Source organism: Brienomyrus brachyistius, chromosome 5 (genome assembly GCF_023856365.1).
Source record: "Brienomyrus brachyistius isolate T26 chromosome 5, BBRACH_0.4, whole genome shotgun sequence".
NCBI classification, from domain to species: Eukaryota; Metazoa; Chordata; class Actinopteri; order Osteoglossiformes; family Mormyridae; genus Brienomyrus; species Brienomyrus brachyistius.
This window is the reverse complement of record NC_064537.1, coordinates 9317608-9337798: the sequence shown is the minus strand read 5'-3', so window position 1 is coordinate 9337798 and position 20191 is coordinate 9317608. Positions and strand designations below refer to the sequence as shown.

General features: G+C 46.2%; 2 protein-coding genes across 6 annotated transcripts in view; one reads left to right on the top strand and one right to left on the bottom strand.

Moving 5' to 3' along the window:
- The first annotated feature begins 2867 nt into the window (after window positions 1–2867).
- On the top strand, window positions 2868–6050 carry LOC125742556 (retinal cone rhodopsin-sensitive cGMP 3',5'-cyclic phosphodiesterase subunit gamma-like). Its single transcript, XM_049014661.1, has 4 exons — window positions 2868–2972; window positions 4675–4832; window positions 5104–5144; window positions 5333–6050. The coding sequence occupies exons 2-4, from the start codon at window positions 4687–4689 to the stop codon at window positions 5407–5409; spliced, it is 264 nt and encodes an 87-aa protein (XP_048870618.1). The 5' UTR covers window positions 2868–2972; window positions 4675–4686; the 3' UTR covers window positions 5410–6050.
- A 7872-nt stretch (window positions 6051–13922) lies between these two features.
- rbfox2 (RNA binding fox-1 homolog 2) overlaps window positions 13923–20191 on the bottom strand; it is a 29724-nt gene continuing 23455 nt past the window's right edge. For 2 of the 5 annotated variants that reach the window (XM_049014615.1, XM_049014617.1), the window contains exons 6-12: window positions 19161–19248; window positions 18952–19008; window positions 18435–18564; window positions 17798–17840; window positions 14745–14833; window positions 14187–14265; window positions 13923–14011 (exon numbers count right to left, since the gene is read on the bottom strand). In XM_049014615.1, the coding sequence (XP_048870572.1) occupies window positions 13967–14011; window positions 14187–14265; window positions 14745–14833; window positions 17798–17840; window positions 18435–18564; window positions 18952–19008; window positions 19161–19248 (531 nt within the window). In that variant the 3' untranslated portion in view covers window positions 13923–13966. The other 3 variants (XR_007398124.1, XR_007398125.1, XM_049014616.1) reach the window with 3 other exon arrangements.

Genomic DNA, 20191 nt, shown 5'->3' with positions numbered 1-20191 from the left:
TGTTATTATTTTGGCTGCGTCTTTCTTAAATAAAAGTACGCTGTGAACCTCGTCCTTCTCCTTCACCGAACCCCTCTACCCCCACCCCCACCAAAACAAACTTAATCCAGTTAGCCGATATTGCCCCCAGAGCTAATCACTCTGCCCACAACACATAAGAATGAAAGTCGATACTGCCCCCTAGGGGTAATCACGCGTAAGCATGAAAACTCTCCGCAAATACGTCTCACGATACCCAAAGAACTTTATTCCAAGTAATTATTTGCAACAGACACACTTCCTGATTTCTCTAATGGATTACGGTCCCAGGCGATACCCACCAAATATTATGCAAGCTGTTATGGGTAAAATAAGCCGTCGGGTTACAAATTGGCTTACAGAGGCTGCACAGCTCAAACGTGATGATGTCTTAGAGGAGATTATGCCTTGTGTGCTGGGTATTAAGGTAACCGATATTAACCGATAAAAACAAGGTTTAAAATAGAGGTGAGGAACAGATTACACAATAAGGCTTTGGGACTGAGGGTTACACTTGCCACTGTTTTACTCTCTCGCTAAGCATTTTTAAGCAGATGGCAGGTTAAGTCTCCACTTATGCACTAATTTAGCTGACTGGTGAGCACGACGCCTTTTGCAATCTCGGTACAGCAGTTCAGCAGCTCGAACAATATCATTTTCTTGAGAATTTTTGGAATTTTTTTTGTAACATTTACTTGGATTGAAATAATTTTTCATTATTACCGACTTAATTTATTTTAAACAACTAATACTACGCCGGTGCTTCATTTGTAATATTTACCAGAATAGTATTTCACCTTATTCTTGTGTACTGCTGTCTTAGAAATTTTGACCCTTGAAGCAGCCTGCTGCTCAGCGTAGCCTTCTGCCAGCAGAACCAGGATTAAACCAGGATTTAAAATATTAATAAATAATATCAATAAATATAATTTATCAACATACACATAACCATTCTGTGTAGCAGATCAAGTGAAGCTCTTCGTCAAACTCCTTCTGGGACATGAATCAAAAGCTTCCAGGACACAAACCTCTGGCCTTAAGCTTCCTCCAGTTTGAATTCCAGTGCTTAGTTCCAGTGGTACTGGAACTCCGACATCCTCTGCGCCAAAACAGACCTCAACAAGAAAGTAATGTTGTATATATCTGAGAATATATGCACGGCCGTACCTGGATTACATTTCTAGTGCATGAAACCAGTTGAAACCAGTTAAAACCAGTTTAAATAGATTTGGCTCTCACCCATGCCTTAGTGGACCTCTGTCCACCAAACATTACTGAGATTTCAGAATCTTCCCCAGGGGCAACACCCAGCGCAAGTCATCCATTATTAAAAATCTTAAACAGGCATCATAAAATTTCATAAAAATTATATACTCGTACTCGTCATTGGCTGATGACGACTGATGCATCAACTTTGAGAGCAAATTATTTTACAGTCACGTCAAATTTGTTGCGCATATATGTACTATTTTTTTTTTGCCAGGGTAAAAGTATGGAGGGATAGAAAAACATAATATGGAATTATTTTCTGGGTTAGGCTCAACAGTCTTCTGCGCAGCCACCAGGGGAAACAGTAAGTGGGATAATATGGTACATTAGTTTAGTTGGTATCTAGCTCTTGAAAGGTGCATCACAGTGGGATTACAGGCATCACTGGACTAGCACAAGAAACCAACGGCTACTGAGTCTATAATCTACAATTTGAAATAATTATCAGTTACATGAAGTGGACAAACACATCCCTCCATTGTTCTGCTTCCTCAGCAGATCTTACATCTTCGGTAACATTTTATTGGCTCTGTTCACTAAAACACAGAGCTCTACGGTACAGAACCAGTCCTGGTATTTAAACATATAACCTGTTGCCAAATACAATTAAGGGAAAAGAGCAAAACTGGAAACAGGGTAGATGAACTCTCAGCAAGGGACATGGGTTTGGAACACCCAAGGGGACAGGCACCCAAGGGGACAGGCACCGCAGGGGACATGGCACGCAGGGGGACAGGCACCCTAGGGGACATGGCACCCCAGGGGACAGGCACCGCAGGGGGACAGGCACCCTAGGGGACATGGCACCCAAGGGGACAGGCACCCCAGGGGACATGGCACGCAGGAGGACAGGCACCCCAGGGGACATGGCACGCAGGAGGACAGGCACCCCAGGAGACAGGCACCCCAGGGGACATGGCACGCAGGGGGACAGGCACCCTAGGGGACATGGCACCTAAGGGGACAGGCACCCCAGGGGACAGGCACCCCAGGGGACATGGCACGCAGGGGGACAGGCACCCTAGGGGACATGGCACCCAAGGGGACAGGCAGCCCAGGGGACAGGCATCCAAGGGGACAGGCACCCTAGGGGACATGGCACCCCAGGGGACAGGCACCCAAGGGGACATGGCACCCCAGAGGACAGGTACCCAAGAGGACATGGCACCCAAGGGGACAGGCACCCACGGTATTAAAGAATCACTGATATTCTACATTATGATGACTGACACTGACAAACATTATGGAAACATTCTTTCACTTTGATGAAGGATAAATGCTTGTTGACAAAAACAAAGGAAAAAAACGCAATAGAAATATATGTGGGGTTTATTCTGGGTTGAGTTTATATTTAGGGCAGGATTCAGAGAAAAGGGCTAAATCTCAATTCAAGGAGGCTGATTTTAAGAGACCTCCTGCAAAGACATGCAGGCTTACACACCCGTAAGTCAGGCCTTAAAATACACCTTCTTATCCCTGTCACTGTACATGGGGGGGAGGCTGCTGGAGATGTGAGCAGGAGGATGGGTATAAAAAGGTAGGACTGAGAGGAGGTGGAGAGAAACACCAGATAGCAGAGAGAAGAGGAAGTAACGAGGATCCACAGACCAAGGAGCCCGATCACTACACCGGCTCTCGGAAAGAGGGAGGGAGGAACGGGAGACCAAACGCCCCAAGGAAGGAAGGTAAGAGGAGCAGGAGTGAGGGAGAGAGAGGGAGATGCAGAGATGCTGGACGCTTAGGGTCCCGGTACAATTGGGGCAGCGCAATGAGGAAACCGCAAAGTGTGGAAGCTTCCAAGTCTGCTGTTAGCTTGGCAACCTTAGGCACATTAACATATACTAAAAGGAATGATGAGTTTATGTTAACTAAATTCAATTAGGTACAATTTACTCTCCAACGTACCTGCTGTGTATTTATTCACTAGGCATGGAGGGGAATAACACAAATGCCATAACAGACCCGGGGAAATGGCATTATAGAAAGATTAATCAACGTGATTTTAATTAAACAAGTCTTCTCGGCTTCGTGTCATAATTACCTGTACATTAGCAACACCTGGGTAAGCATGCGATCATGCAGAGAGGGTGAAGCCGTAAAGATGATGTCATTCAGCTAGAGGAAGCTCTCACTTATTTACTCACTTTATGAGTCACACATTATCCATCTTCTAAGAGTCACAGAGAGGCCTGGAGTCTGTCCCAGGCAGCACAGAGCAGGGGTACATCCTGGGTGGGATGCCAGGCCATCGCGGGGCACGGGGCTGGGGTACACCCTGGGTGGGATGCCAGGCCATCGTAGGGCACATGCAGACACGCGCACACGTGACGGTCAAAAGACTGTGATGCTCCTAGGCTCAAGGCTTCTGCTGTCTTACTTGCATCCTTACGCTTCTATACAAAACTCAGCAGCCTATCAAGTTCATCATATAAAGCAATTACCTGTTAAAGTTAATTATTACACTGTAACAAATGCAAAGCTATAGAAATATTCAAGATGTTAGAAATATAACTCAATATTCTGTTACTATACTAATGAAATATTAGATCCAAATATTCAAATGTGCATATTCAGTTACAGCACAGAAGTGGCTGTAATGGCTGTCATCAGATCAGGTTAGCCAGGTTAACAAAGCCTAGGTTTGTTCTTTAGTCATTTTAAGCTTAGGTCGCAAACACAATAAGCCTCACCACTAGGCCGCTGCCTGCCTGTCTATGCGGGGATACAAAGCAGCTATGATGGGAGAAGGGATGTAGAGAGGAAAGAGAACATGAAAGGACATTAAACTCCAAGGGGGGGTCAGACCTACAAAGAACCTGTGTTACAAAGTATCCAAGAGTGAGAACTGCTGACTGTGGATGACCTGGTTATATAAAACCTCATGCATGCAGCCATACACCGTCCCACATGCAGCAGTCGAGTAACAAGGCTAGCAGTAACATATCCTTACTGTTGCACAGATTTTATTCCAGAACACATTCATTCTAATCTCAGAAAATACAGCCCTGAATAGAAACAGGCCCCTTTCGGCCTTTTTGTGCGTCTGTGTCTGACGGCATCCGAAAATAGGCTGTAATTACAGACATAACGCAGATTATTCCGGAAAGTGTCGAGGGTTATGTAACTCAACAGGGTTTAATTTAAGGTCATTTATAAGGATTAACTCTGCAATCCCTGACCAGGATAAAGAGGTTAGATGATGAATGGATGGATAGATATCGATAAGGATTAGCAGCATGCAAGAGCAATAAGTGTGTATAGTATGAAGAAAGTGACAGGTAGGGGGCAGTATAGGGTAAAAAAAGAAAGTACATGCTGAGTTAAAAGGCTGGTGCTTCCTGGTGGGTGTATTGCACTCACACCCTCCCCTCCCCCAAATCTTTTCAGCAAACCCCAGAGATGAGCAGAGAGGCTCCCACAGAAAGCACCCTACCTGTCCCCACTGCCGTGGCAGGACCTAGCAGTCCCAAGAAGGGACCCCCCAAGTTCAAGCAGAGGACCACCCGCACCTTTAAGAGCAAGGCCCCGAAGCCCGGACAGAAAGGGTAAGTTGGGAGGCAGGAGCGGGAAGTGACCACCGGGAAAAGCCACTCTCAAGGACACCAAGCCGCAAGTCCCCGGCGTCTCTCTCAAGGGTCACTAATGAGCATCAATGCATTCATGCACATTCACCTCTGCGGTCACCATCTGCACATGCTGTCTGGTAATAACAGGCACTCAGAATACTTCACATTAAGCTGCATAATAAAACTAAACCAGCATTTACTGTTTACTTCTCTGTGCTCATACGCTTTTCCTCCCTCCACCGGCACTCAGGTTTGGAGACGACATCCCAGGAATGGAGGGTCTCGGCACAGGTAACGATCACTAAATCCCTGTCAGTGGAACAGAGTACAATAAGTACTCTATTATAATAGTCATTCTTGGGAACACAGTACACATAATACTTATAATAATGGCTACCTTATAATGCACAGTACCAGTATTACTCATAATAATGGCTTTCCTAGGGTGCACAGTTCACAGCACTCTCTTGCTCTTTCAGATATCACTGTCATCTGTCCCTGGGAAGCCTTCGGTGACATGGAGCTCAGTGACCTGGCCAAATTCGGCATCATCTGAACCTCCTTCTTCCACCCCCACCTCTTACCGTCGCTCACCATTCCCCAGTCGGACCCCAGGCTACACCATCCACACTTTCCACATGGACTTCCCATTTGGACCCCAGGCTACACCATCCACACTTTCCACATGGACTCCCCATTCGGACCCCAGGCTACATCATCCACACTTTCCACATGGACTCCCCATTCGGACCCCAGGCTACACCATCCACACTTTCCACATGGACTCCCCAGTCGGACCCCAGGCTACACCATCCACACTTTCCACATGGACTCCCCAGTCGGACCCCAGGCTACACCATCCACACTTTCCACATGGATATGCCTTTGGGGCCCCAGATTACAATGAGGATCTGATTAAATATGCACCATACTCTGATTTCCCCAGACAACACTACCCTCAAGGGCAACCTGTAACAAAGAAAGATGTGTGCAACCATAAATGTGTCGTTAAATGTCACTGCGACTGAAATTATTGTGTATCAAAGACATACAATGCAGAGCCAATTTTACCTTAGCGCTACAGCTCAGGAATAACAATCTATATTTTACAAATGTATTATTTTTCCACAAAACAAATGTATTTTTGCTACCTTGTGTTTTCTTGTATTTCAGCAAGTATTGCATGTTTTATAATGTGAATTCTTGATTAAAATTTTAATTGAAGCAACTGAAATCTTCCCTCTCATCACATTTCCCTGATCCAGTGGCCAGTTCAGCGGCCACACACACTTCCTTATGCAGCTACACTGCATGTCCAGTGCAAGGTCACAGACAACCTGGATCCTGCCCAAGGTGTCGCGGAGACCTCACACCCTGCATATAATTAAGCATTAGAATCTCAAACGGCATTTTTTTTTTGATGGAGGAACCTGGAGCACCTCTGGCACCCCCCCATTCAGAGGAGCACACACTTTGGAGATGCCATTGTATGTGTGATGTAACAATATGGAGGGCATTTTCTATCTCATTCAGTAATAGTAGAGACTTATTATGACACAAGGGCAGCCCTTTGAACTGCAGTAAATGACAGTCAGGTTTCAGGACTGAAGATAATCAGTTTTCTTCCGCCCTGTTTATTTTTTGACTGCTTTGCCATGACCTCCGGCATGCAGCCTCTCGCACACTGATGTAAGAGGTAATGAAATAACCATCCTTATTTTTTATTTTCTGGCACAGGGCTCACAGCCAGGTGGAGGAAACGCCACACATTTCCTATAACGAGTCAGTCGGCTCTTAACTCATCCAGGCGCTGAGGATTCATGGGGGAACCACTGATGTTGGTCCGAGGCCAGTGGCCATAATCTGCAGGAAGCAGGTGAAGAATGCGAGGCAGAATGGAAATTTTCTACAAATAAATAAGATTCTGCTACAGGATTATTTAAAATATTCTGGGTTGAATTGCTATTTGATGAAAATTGGATTAACGCAGAAGAGCTGTATTATATATTTATATAGGGCAAAAATATATATTGTTTGTGCTGCACCAGTCAGCCGTATGAGGATCCGCTTTTATAATTTCAGAGAAACTTATTCAATACTCATGCACACAGAATGACCAAAAAATGCCCTTTTTCAGAAAGAGGGGAGAGACAGGACATCTTTCTGACTGTTCTTCATCATTACCTCAGACACAGACTTGTTTTGTTGTCCTTGGGGGGCTCTTCTCGGTCCATCTGTCCTGCCTGCAGAGGTGAAGATTCCAGGTGCAGAGAATACAAATCCAGACCATGATTTCGTTTCAACCACCCAGTTGGGTACTCTGTGATTGTGACTCTTTATACTCAGTTGGTTGGTTGAAACAAAACCTTGGTCTGGATTTGTACTCTCTGGTCCTGGAATCTTCACTTCTGCCTGCCTGCCATCATGACGTCTAGGGAGGTCCTCAATCATCTGGCCTGGGGGGGGGGGGGGGGGGGGGCAGGGGCACTCTCGCCTTGCTGCTGTACAAGTGATCAATGACACAGCAAGGCTGATAGTGATGCTCACCCATCACCGGCGGTGACTCTGACCATCACCTGAATCTCACCCCTGCTATACCCACAGCTTAATGCAGACACATCCAAAGCCAACCCATGCCAGTCGGCCTCTTTAAACACTCATTTTAGCAGTAACTCTGCAGACTCTGGGCATGTGGAAAACAGGCCAGCAGTCTGTCTGGGACAACCGGACTCTAAATGTAGCCTTAGTGTCCAACGGCTGGGTCTGTCACAGATTGGCCCAGTTTGGCTTTATTGTGTAGAGCAGGGACCAGTGAGGGACTGAGACTGGAAGCCAATAGATGGTGGTTTAGTCCTCATACCAGTCTCCCTGGAGTCAAGTGCTTTTCTTTACGGGCAGCGTCTGGCTCAGTGAGTTAGGAATGTGTGTCTATAATCCAAATGGTCATCAGCTCAAATCCCTTGGTGGGCAGAGTGATGTCATTGTCGGGCCCCAGAGCAAGACGCTTAACCCCAATTGGTCCAGGGACTAGCTTGCTCCGACCTGCTCAACTATACATGAGTCTGGATAAAAGTAAATGCTAAATAAATACAAAATACAATCTCGGAAACAATAGAGAGCAAAGGTGGGGTGGAGTAGTATGAAGAGGAAGGTTCGCTGATTGGCACGGGGGATAGTGTCAGCTCAGATCCCAGGCAAGGAAAGCACTACTGCATGTCAATGAGATAGGTATAGAGTGTGACTAAGCTAGGTGACGGCCAATCGGCATCTGTAGCGCGTGTCACATGGTGAAAACTCTAACTGTCATGTACCTCATGTCATGAACACTGGCAAACTCCCATGCGTCTATTCACAGTGACTGTGACAGTGACTTTTAGCCAATGCTATTCAAAAAGAGACCTAACGGGTTCACATTCAAGACAGAGAAGCTGCACTGACGGCGGGAAGGAGTCTGCCGACGCTGTGAACGAAAACGCAAAGAAGTCAACCAAAGACGGTCATTCATTCTTTCCGAAAGTTCTTGGCAAAAGAAGAGATGGAATTACAAAGTCTTTTTTGCCAGTCTGGATCCCCCAAAATCGAGAGCAGGAACAAAACAACAGATAAACACGCAGCACTACATATTTAAAGCTGTAAGCATGATGATATATCAATTTGTTGATGCTGTCATGAGTGGAATCTCCACCGATGTGAATGTGAATGTGAGAGTACTAATATAATCTCAGACTATACAGTCACACACAGTCCCAGTCAAAGCCCATGCAGTACCCTGGTCAAACCGCACCAGCAACACCCCCTCTGCACGCCGGTCTAGGTGACCGACACTCTCCACACATTAAAGTAATTTTATAAACAGAATTTCTAGGAAAGATTGTTAAAATAATGATCAGACACCGGCTGTTCCTTTGTTTATTCTATGCCAGTTTTCAATAAAACAGTTTCTGACTGGGCACCAAGACCCCAAGCTTGATTACTAATAAAAAAAAAAGTAATATCTTCCCCCATATTTAAATATGGATTAAACCAGTGTGTAGAATTTCAACGATGCTGCTGATGCAGTTAGGTTTGATTTAAGCGATACGTGAGGGTCATCAGTGTAGCTATAATGTATAATTATATGTAGCTAAAATTACACACATATGTAATTTATGTAAATTTGAGGCCACTGCAAGCCTCAGGAAATCGATCCAGATGGATTTTAATATAGCACACGTCCTCAGACAATAAATACTGATGGTGCCAACGATGGATGTCGTTAATAGAGCCATCCCAAATTACAGAAAGCGAGGCCAGGAGGAAAAGAAGAAAAGGGTGGAAACCATGCATAGTCACAGAAATATTAATTCAGGACAGAGTAAAATGCATAACGCTTCACCCAAAGCTTTGGTCCGACCCGTAATGAAGCACTGGAAAGCACGTCTGCCCTTTTTTCTGTTTCTGGGGAATAAACACCATGTCAGTCGGAAGATTGATAACCTCTGAGCAGGAGACTGAGACTCCTGGGTCACTCGCGTATGACGTTTACTACACCATCCTTAGTATAGCTCTGCTTGGAACAGTCAGCGTCATGGCCGTTCCCTGCTTAATCTTAATGGGATTATACGGGGAAAATTAGGCTAAATGGGTGAGAGATTTCGTATCCAGTTATACATCTGAATACACAAATACATATCCGACTGTATTCAGTGACAGGCAAGACTGTACTTCAAAACTACCTCTGCAGTGAGACTGAGAGCAGAGCAAAAACTCGAGACTGATAGCGTCAAAAACCTCATTATCTTATTCTGAACATGTGCATCTATATTTACACTATGTGCCGTATATAAATTATTTAGTATTTCATCCTGGGGTGGAAAAGTCTGAAGCTCATCTTAACAATGTGAAAAACTATCCTTCTCATTTTGAGAAATGCTTGCCGACGGTAGAATTGCAGTCTTGTCCCCGAATATCCTCCTGGCTCAACCTTCCACCTAATCAAGGGACTGCAAAACGTCCAGACCTTCTGTTCTGCTGGAGGAAATCCACACGAGCTCAAAGAGGTGGGTGTGTGGCCACCGTGCAGCCCTAAACCCGCAATTTCTTATAATAGCGCTGAGAAGGAGCTGCCGATCTTAGCGGTGATTAATGCAGTTATACTGACACGCTGTGGTTGTCAGTGTAATTACAACACAAAGAACACACGTCTCAAATCCCATATCATTCAGCTTTCCACGACGGAAAAATAAAAGAGAAAGTTATTGTATGCACGTAAACGCACATGTCCGCCCGCCCATCCACCCATCCATCCATCTTCAGTAACTCTGCGTGTCTTATTCAGGATCGCAGGGGGTTCGGAGCTACGGGCGCAAGGCTGGACACAACCCAGGATGGGGCTCCAACCCATCGCATACTCACACACCATTTAAACGCACATGGAGCAAATATATTCGAAATGTTCAGAAACTTTACACTAAACGTCTATTCCTTTCACATACCCGATGTCCGGAATCATGACAGGCAGCTTAGGGGACGTGGGGCTGACGTGCAGGACAGGCTGCCAGGACGCCGCAGAGCATGAAAAATACTACAGTGCTACCTAATACACCACCAAAGTGCCATTTGTAACGAATAAATACTAAACAGAAGCATTTGACATCATTGTATATAAAGGGAGCCAAAATGTCAGAATACTCAAAGTTATGCTAAAGATAACGCCCAAGCCATTAAGAAAATATCCATCTGAAATTAGGTCGATCTTCTATTATGAAAGCATGACTTATAAGGAGTTTTTGTTATAGTCGCTATAAACAGAACGCTGTGAAATAGGTGGCACCTACGGGAGATCGATGGAGTTATTTAGATTTATTTTGTTAATGACGGCTGCAGAAGACGTCCCAGCTGGCAGTTAACCCTAGATATAGTGCTTTTTTTTAATAAATGATTTTCTAATGGTCACGCATGCGGTACGGGGTCCCTAAAACGCCTTATTTTTGTTGCAGCAGTGCTCAACTAGATCGACGCCACTGCGCAGATAATTTTCTGCAGTGAAGCTCTAAGATTAACCGTGTGCTGTAGTAATCGATCCGAGAGCTGTTACAAGGGTTTTTTCTCGTTTTATAGAAAAACTGTTATTCATTTAACGGAGACCAGTTAAGAGACCGCTCCCTGCTGTTTTAACCAACGTTACGTTGCGAAGAGAGGGGTGTTGTACCCATTGCTTATTAATTGATCCATCACTACCCTCAGAAAAGTCTACGATTTTCCTGTTTTTTCACTAAAGGCAAATATTTAAATGTTCCCAACTGCAACCAGTTTCCCCATACACAGTCGTTTAGGTGAAGCACATCATCATTTGCGATGACTGTCAATATAAACAGCTGACAAGATATTAAAAAACCTTTATGTACATTTAATAGAAAACAGACCAACAAAAAAGAGACATAATGAAAGAAATATGAGAAAATACACGATATCACTCACTGTAAACCAAGGGATAGAAACAAAGACAATGACATTCTTAATGGGGAACAATAAAAAAAGCACGCCCCGCATCTCTGAGGTCACGTGGCGTGTTTTCATACAGGATTTATGCTCGTTTGTCATGCAACGCACAGAAGTACAGCATGACTGCGGAATGCATATGAGGACGTGTCACATGGTCTGTGCCAAACGAATAAACAGACGCAAAATGAGATGTTGCTGCACCCTCCACGCCAATGCCAAAACGGGGACACGCCCATAACATCGCAATATGAACATTTTGTTCGCACCCCAGGGCGATTCTCTTTTTTTAATAACATGCACATGTCTGATATGCAACCTCACCTCTAGCCAAACCTTGATATATGCCAACTTTTAAGGTTTTACTAAAAATACCTTTAAAAAGGTAAAGGATGATCCCACACACATCAGTAACCAATGATATTGCTTTAGCCTTCCACCCTTGACCTTTCACCTTTGTGTCACATGTGCAGAATCAGAGATCACCCCCCTCCTCCAATCTCCAGTAAAACGTTCAGTGGTTTGGCCTGACAAAGAACCCAATCAGTGTTTCATAAAGAACGAGACTCATTGCCAAATACAAACGAGAGGAGGAGTGTGCTTTCCGGATAAGCTTTTATCCGGCAGGTAGGCCTAATTAAATTACGTTAAACACAGCTCATTGTCACGAAAAGGGAAAAAAAGTCTCATCTTCACCACTTGGGCTGTTATTCATCGCTTGAAATAATGACACACATTTCAATTTCATAAGGTCGACCCCTTCAATTACAATGAAAAGGAAGACGACCCAAACGAGGGTAAAAATCAATGTTTCAAACTCAAAAAAATATAATGTAGAATGAAATTGAGCTTTTATTGTCGATATTCCTCCTAAAGATTGCGGTTACGTAATTCATTTTGCCTTTAGTCATCTGATAGCATTGAGAACCCTCGTCTAAAGTATTAATCCTTGACTACAGTTAAAAAGTCGCATCTAAATGAACCTCTCTGAAAAGGCAACACACAGAAAAAGGAAAGAAAATATAAAAAATAACGTAACATCAAAACATCCATAATAATAACAGCAATAATAATAACAGCAACAATAATATACAGTATAACACGATTACGTGTGTCCAGAAATGTGCTTTTGAAGAATCTTTGGAATCTAAAAAAAAAACCAAACAAAAAAAAAACATACAATTTAGAAGATATGGAATTAAGCTTCAGCGATTCTACAACCAGAATTTATACATTGTAACATCTTTCTGTCACTGTCCAGATCTCCTCACATTGCCCACAATTGCCAACTTTATTAAAAATAAAAAAAAGACAAATAATAGTAAGAAATTGGCTGTGTCTTCCATAGATGAACAGTTGAACTACTCTCACACATCTAGAGAATGGGGAACCCGCTTGGGAACCAGGTTGTTGGACTTAGAGAGGAGAGAGGTAACAATTCATTAACAAAAATAACCTCTGTGTTTAAAAAGGTCATGTCACATGACCAGACAGAGCCCAATCCGGGGCTGGTCGGCGCCCCTGGCGTTTTCCAGACAAAACAAAACGTTGGTGCCGTTTTGCCCTGATGGTGCAGTGTAACCCAGCACAGGTCGTGGTAGGTAGCATTTCTCTGTGCCCACCCACCCCCATAGAAACCTCAATCCACGCATGCACTTCCATCCGCCGTCTGGAGGCGTGTCGTCGTGTCCGTAAGTAACAGGCTACACCGCATATTTACAAGGTACTCTTGTGCCGAGTAATGCATCGTACAGACACTCATGCCAACAGAATATAAGAGAGACAGCAATTATATTCATAACTGTGGTACAGATACTCAGGAACAAAGAGGAATATTTCACAGGAGAAAATTGTAAATAATAATCATAATAATCATTATAATAACAATAAGTTTGTTAAAACGCAAGACGAGCGGTGTGACGCATCTAATTTATGTTAATGCCTTTTGTAGTAACTATTATTCGACTACTAATTTTCCCCATAGACAAAAACCCGAATGAGGTAATGCATATCAAAAAAGTCATTTTTGCATTTCTTTTCCCATTGTCAGTTTTGCGTTTGTTTTGTGTTTCCGCAGCTGATCATTGTAAAGTTTTCTTTAAAGTTGCTTCACTTCAACATGAGCTTGAATATCTGTGCCCTATTAACTCAGGTGCACCCCCCCTAAAAAATTCACCCAAACTGGCACCTTCCAAAGAGGTGTGCACTTAACACCAAACTGACAAAAAAAAAAAGCTGATATACTGGGGGAGGGGGAGAGAGAGTGTAATTTACAACTGTGCATTGGTTGATTCTAGATGCTCTACTCTTAAAGGATGGTGTTAATGGACCCGAACAGCATGACCGCAGGGCCTCACGGTGGCCATTTTGTTTATCCACAGCCTGTCAAGTCCAGAGCCTCTGCTAGCGGCTGTCCTGGTTCGTCCCAGCAGTTTCTGGATGGTTGATTTTCCGTAATATCACGCTTTGGAGGTGTAACTGACAATTACATTTGACGTCTCTTTCTGAGCTGTGCCTCTAACAGGCAGCATCTTTCCGGGGAGACAGATGGAGTTTTGATTCCTGAACTACAGAAGGTGGGGGGAGGGGGGTTGTTGGGGGGGGGGGGGGGGGTGCAGAGACGTCGAGGTCATTCAATAAGGGGCAAATCTACTGTATCCACCCCGGTATAAACTGGCCTGCAAGAGACAGAGAGAGGAGTGAGGAAATGGCACATTTTCATTTTATTCATGTCAAAGAATTTAGCCACGATCCCTAACAGTGAGAAAATGGAGGGAAAGCACTGCAGATTAATGACGAGCGATGGCAATGGTTTTTCTGTTCATGCGACATCCTCGGTAGAGTGACTCTTACCATGGCGCCCACTCCGTACGCGGCGGCCGCGGCAGGGGCCAGGGCGTGGTAGGGGTCTGCGGCATAAACTCGGCCGTAACTTAGGGGACGGAGACAGACGCAGCACAGTCAGGCCCCAGACAGGAGCAAACGCGGCACAGACACCAGCTATTAAATGTGCTTTGACTACGGCTTCCTGCTTTTCAATTAAAACGACGTCACGTCTAGAGAACACAGGAATTAAAGGAGGCACAAAGGTTGGAGACAGAAATAAACGCCTGGTGCCCATCTTAAGAAGAAATGGCATTACAGGAGTCGTTAGGGCGATTCTAGAATTTTCATAGTAGGAGGCGTAAGAAGGGCCATAATTCATACAGAGGGGCCAACCTTTTCATTAGCCAATCATATGCTTTGTATTGGTGAGTGACAGGGTATGGTGCACTCTGGGGGCCAATCGGCTTTCAGCTGAGGCCATTGCCCCCTGTGGCCTCACCATTGTATACAGGGGAGAGGAACATACTGTTGAGGACTCGGATCCTGTGGCGCGTGTGTCTGCGGAAGAAGGCGTGTGACCCTCACCTGTCACTGTAGGCAGCGGCAGCGGCTGCGGCAGCCGTCGCCCCGGCTACGGCAGCGGGCTGGGCGTAGCGATATGCCGTGTATCCTCCCTGCCAGAACGAGAGCGGAAAGCTCAGTATGGTGGGCCAGCTTTACTGGGGGGGGGAGACGACGCTTAGCACGCAACATCGGGCTCCTTAGCACCAGTCCCGGAGAGCCGCGGTACTTCATTCATTTATAAATGCAGCTGTGCGATAAAGAACCGCGTGTGAGAGCCTGCGGACAGAACCCGCCGTCCGGCCCGCGGCTCTTCAGGACTGGCGCTAAAGCAGCAAGAGGAAAGATGTCATGAGACCAAGCGAAGCAAGAGGTAAACAACAAAAAGAGGGGAATAAATGACAGGGGGACAGAGACGCTGACGAGAGACACGACATAAGGAGAATGTAACAGGGCTATTTCACGGCAGAAGCCCCCCATGACACACAGGACGATGAATAAATAAAGCCAATGGTGTAAATTACCCCCAGTGTTATCTTCCCGAATGCATAAATTAAACAGGACATTTTTCTGTGCCAAAAGACGATCGGACAGAGACAGACAGAGATGGACGAACAGAAACGTGGCCACAACAGAAAGACAGCATGCATCCCAAATTAAGAAAAAAAAATAGAGAGAGAGAAAGGCAATCCCAATCAAACACACCACTGCATTCTACCCTAATTAACTACGACTCCCAGCATTCCTCCATATGCCTGTGGGGGGGGGGGGGGGGTGTCCAAAAGATGAAAAGTGGGTAGAATAGGGGAGGAAGAGGAGGAGGAAATTTTGGAGAAACCAAAAGGAAATGAGGATTCGGGTATAGAGAGGTAAAGGTAGCAGAATAAAGGGCAGGGAGAGAGAGATGAGAACAGGAGGAAAGAGGGTAAAATTGGGGGGAGGGGATGGGGTAGAAGGGTGGGGTACGGGTGTCAGCATGCTCACATTGATTTCATTTCAGCATGCCACAGGTGAAGCGAACCAATAGAGCGAGATATTGGGAAGGGGTTAGGGATGAGGTCCTAACTGTGCTGGTGGGGTCCTGACAGCCCTAATGCAAGAGACGTAGTGCAGCTGGGCCTGTGAGTCCTGTCTTAGTGCATCAGATGTTGCCTTAATGGGACAGATGCAGTACAGCTGGGCCTGTGAGTCCTGCCCTAATGTAGCAGGCGCAGTGCTGCTGGACTTGCGAATCCCACCCTAATGAGACAGATGCAGTGCAGCTGGGCCTGTGAGTTCCACTCTAATGCGACAAACGCAGTTCAAATGAGCCTGAGAGTCCCACCCTAACACGACAAATGCAGTGTAACTGGGCCTGCGGGTCCCGCCCTAACGCAACAGGCGCAGTACAGCTGGGCCTGCGAGTCCCACCCTAACGCGACAAACGCAGTGCAGCTGGGCCTGCGAGTCCCACCCTAACGCAACAAACGCAGTGCAGCTGGGCCTGCGAGTCCCACCCTAACGCGACAAACGCAGTGCAGCTGGGTCAGCGAGTCCCACCCTAATGCGACAAACGCAGTGCAGCTGGGCCTGCGAGTCCCACCCTAATGCGACAAACGCAGTGCAGCTGGGCCTGCGAGTCCCACCCTAATGCGACAAACGCAGTGCAGCTGGGCCTGCGAGTCCCACCCTAATGCGACAAACGCAGTGCAGCTGGGTCAGCGAGTCCCACCCTAATGTGACAAACGCAGTGCAGCTGGGCCTGCGAGTCCCGCTAAAACATGCCCCACTCTTGCCCGGGCAGGCAGGTTAACGTGCCCAGCTGAACCGCCCTGGGCCAGAGAGACGCAATGAAACAAAACTCTACCAACAGATTCCGTATGGGGTCGACCCCCACACTCTTCCTACAAAATACTGAACATTTATTCACCAGAATAAATGGGACTGAAAGCCAATTTCATAGCCCCCCCCCCCCCCCACCCCTGACTTTTACTGATTACAGCTTTTCCAGCTATTTCTCAGTAACAAACCCAAAAGTTCACAGAGCGTTTGCAGATATCTGTCAGCACTGATTATGGGGTGTACGCCAGAAATGCAATTGACGCAAACTGCCGCAAGCCATGCACTTACTGTTGCGTAAAAAAAAAACACAGTTTGATATGTTCTTACGAGCAAGACAGAGGGACAGGCTGTCAGACTACAAGACTTTTAATCCTAATGTAAAATTTCCCAGATGAAATTCATATACCTTAAAGTACAGTTCCTATCCATTTATATTACCTGTGATAAGACCTTAGTTTAAAAGTTACTGCGCTAGTGTGTTTTTTATTATAAAATGATGAAGATGAAAATGATGGGGATGGTGATGACAGCATAACCCCTTCCCCAATTCCGCCAGTGTCAGATTCCAGTGAGTTAGTACAGAAATGCCATCACAATTTAAATGATCAATATCAAAACAATAAATCGACGGTAATAAATGCATACTGGATTTTATACCGACCCTACCTGAGGCAATCTGGCACTAATGACAGTGTCCTGAAACACTATTCTACAGAGAAAACAGAAACAGCTATTGTCAACCTGGACACGCACACACACACACACAAACACACGCACACACACAAATAGACACGCATAGAGCGGCTCAGTTATGAATGTATAGATCCGATATGGGCGTGTGGGCTGCAGGGTGCACTGTCCGGCCTACTGCCTGCATGAGGGAGTGTAACACTCACAATGTCACTTAAACATCTAGACGAATCACTACATATTCGAGGATAAAATTCATATGAATCTAAAGCATCTTAAAAGCAAATTTATTTTCATATTAGTCGAAACTACAGTGAAAGGCGTAAAATCCCATTACAAGCAATAAAAATAGACATATCTAGACATTGGGTCATTTCTATAGACACAAATTCTAAAAATTCACACGCCATGTAGTAATATTGAGATAAAACCCTGTAAATATGCTATATCATTCACAAGTATGCAGCTCTATGCAGTTTATGCACACGCACACACACAGAACACCGTGACGCAGAGAGGGAGAGTGTGACCGCGGGGGGGTGGGGGGTGAGCGAGACTTTACTTACATATAGTTCTGCGGCTCCATAAAACCCATCCTGATACACCACACTGAGAGAGCGGGGGGGGGGGGGGGGGGGGCACAGGCGCAGATGGGAAAGGAGGCGCAGAGGAGGGGGAGAGAGAGAGAGGACAAATGAGAAGCCGTAATGGATGGGCACAGACAGAAGAGATTTTTTTTAAATGCCATTAAGATGAAGAAGCAGAAGGGAGGATGAGGAGAAAGAATAAAAGTCAGCAGCAAAGAGAGAGAAGCGGGGAAAATGTGGCACAAAGAAGACAGCAGTGAGGTGGGGAGGGAGAAAGGGGGAAGGGTTAGAGCGAGAGAGAGAGAGAGAGAGAGAGAGAGAGAGAGAGAGCGTGTTATTTCACACACATGCAGCATGCACAAACAGATACAACTTCCATAAGCACGACACCCTGCAACTCCCATAATGCCCTGGGGCATCTCCCACTACCCAGCACTGGCCGGACCCCAGCCAGTGACAGATGGCCCCAAAGGGCCCGCATTCGCAGTAAGCAATATCAGCATCGCCAAGGAAATGACAGTGCGGAGCCGTCGCTGGCCTCGTCGAGCATGGAAGTGGTACGGGGTCCTCCAGAGCACGGCAGGCTTCCCCACCCCCCGGCGACACAGACACTCACCCTGGATACGCGGGGATGGCGGGCTGGGGGACGGCAGCGCGGACGGCACCGTACACGGGGCGACCCCGACCCCTCAGGTGAGCGCCGCGGAAGGCAGCTGCCGTGGTAGCGGGGTACGGGAACCCGGGTACTGGAGGGGTGAATGAACAGATACGACCTAAGGCTACTAAGATCAATAAGACGACGACCGCAACAAGAATAATAATAAATTCATTGATTCCACGCAGCAGCAAAGTATACGAAGTACAGAAGTACAAAACAAATGTCAAAGTCAGTGAACAGGGCAAACAATAATCGCTCTAGAAATAAATGTAAGTTATCTGGGGGGGCAAATATGTGCCGTGCAACCGCTGTGAGTGCATCACCCCGGAAAAGGCCCATTGTTCAAAGCATATTTGCATTTCGGAATTTTCACCCTTGCTAGGCTACATGACAACTGCTCCAAGTTTAACAAGCCAACTTTGTGGGGTGGGGGGGGTAAGGAAATAAACGAGGAGAGACGGAGGCGGCAGCTCACCCGCGTAGAGCTCGGGCCCATAGACGGCCCCCACCACTGGGCTCAGCTTCCAGCCTGCTGAGAGACGGAAAGGCAGAGGGGAACCGGTGAGACAGGCCTTCAGGAGAGGTGTGTAATTAACAGCGGGGGGGTTCCCCCACACTCTCTCTCTCAAGACCCTGGAGATAAAGCCCCGCCCATTCCGCATCAGCCACGAGACCGGCGTTTACCATATGGCAGCGAGCCTAGCCCCTCCCCGTTGGTGTACGGGCTGACTAGCTTCTTATTGGTCATCACCCTGGCAGTGGCGTTATTCACCTGGGGGAGAGGGAGACGGAGAGAGAGGAGCGAGAGATGAGGGGATGAACATGGAGGTAAAGAGGGAAAGACTCCAGACATCCAGCCAATCACCACAGAGCATCAGGCACATTAAAAGACAAGCCGAGGGCCTAGGAAACGACCCCACGACAAACCAGAAACCAACGTCAAACAGACAAATACAAACGCCGGAGTTAATCCCGGCAATAGCCTCTACTGCCTTATGAGGCCCCTTTTAACAACATCGCTATGTCATGTACATGCATGCGGTCATGAAGAGAAAGCAAACGTGTTTGGTCTGCAAAGACAATAGCATGCGGTCGGGGGGGGGCTGTGGCCGGCCAGCTGCCCATTTCACATATCGCCACCTACTGGGCTGGGGTGGTCAGGCGTGGAACACAGTGGTGATGACCTCAGACAGAGGGGTGAAGATTCTGAATGATGTCTTAATCATTAAATTTGGCTTGGGGGGGGGGGGGGGTCAGGAATAAAGATACAGCAGTTTGCCCTCCAGACACACACAGGTATCTAGGCCTCTCTTTCCATCCTAAATGTACCACGTCAAGACACCACTTGGAGAGGGTTTCGATAACCGGGAGACATTAACGAGGAAGGTCATTGAAATGGAAAGACCTCGTTCTGCTTACTGGGGAAAAGAAACATCTGACTGAGGTTTCTCTTGCCAAGCAGGTAAGCAGGACAAAAGTTCGGTAAGATGTGGGTAGTCAGCCAAATCTGACTGCACGTGACCTCTTCCTCTTTTGTAATAATACAGCAACAACAACAAAAAAATTAAACTGCATTTCAGAGCGAGTTACTGAATTAAAATGTGCCGAAGCCAGATCAGGTGTGGCATTACATTGCATAAAATAAATCCGATCTTTCATTCGTTCACATCTTTTCATACAAAAGCGTAATCACCACAGGCACCAAAATAACACAA

Excerpts from the sequence above, each read along its gene's own strand:
- LOC125742556 (XM_049014661.1), top strand. The coding sequence starts at position 4,687 with ATGAGCAGAGAGGCTCCCACAGAAAGCACCCTACCTGTCCCCACTGCC. Across the intron at positions 4,833-5,103 it reads CCGAAGCCCGGACAGAAAGG|GTTTGGAGACGACATCCCAG; the intron begins GTAAGTTGGGAG and ends ACCGGCACTCAG. Across the intron at positions 5,145-5,332 it reads AATGGAGGGTCTCGGCACAG|ATATCACTGTCATCTGTCCC; the intron begins GTAACGATCACT and ends TTGCTCTTTCAG.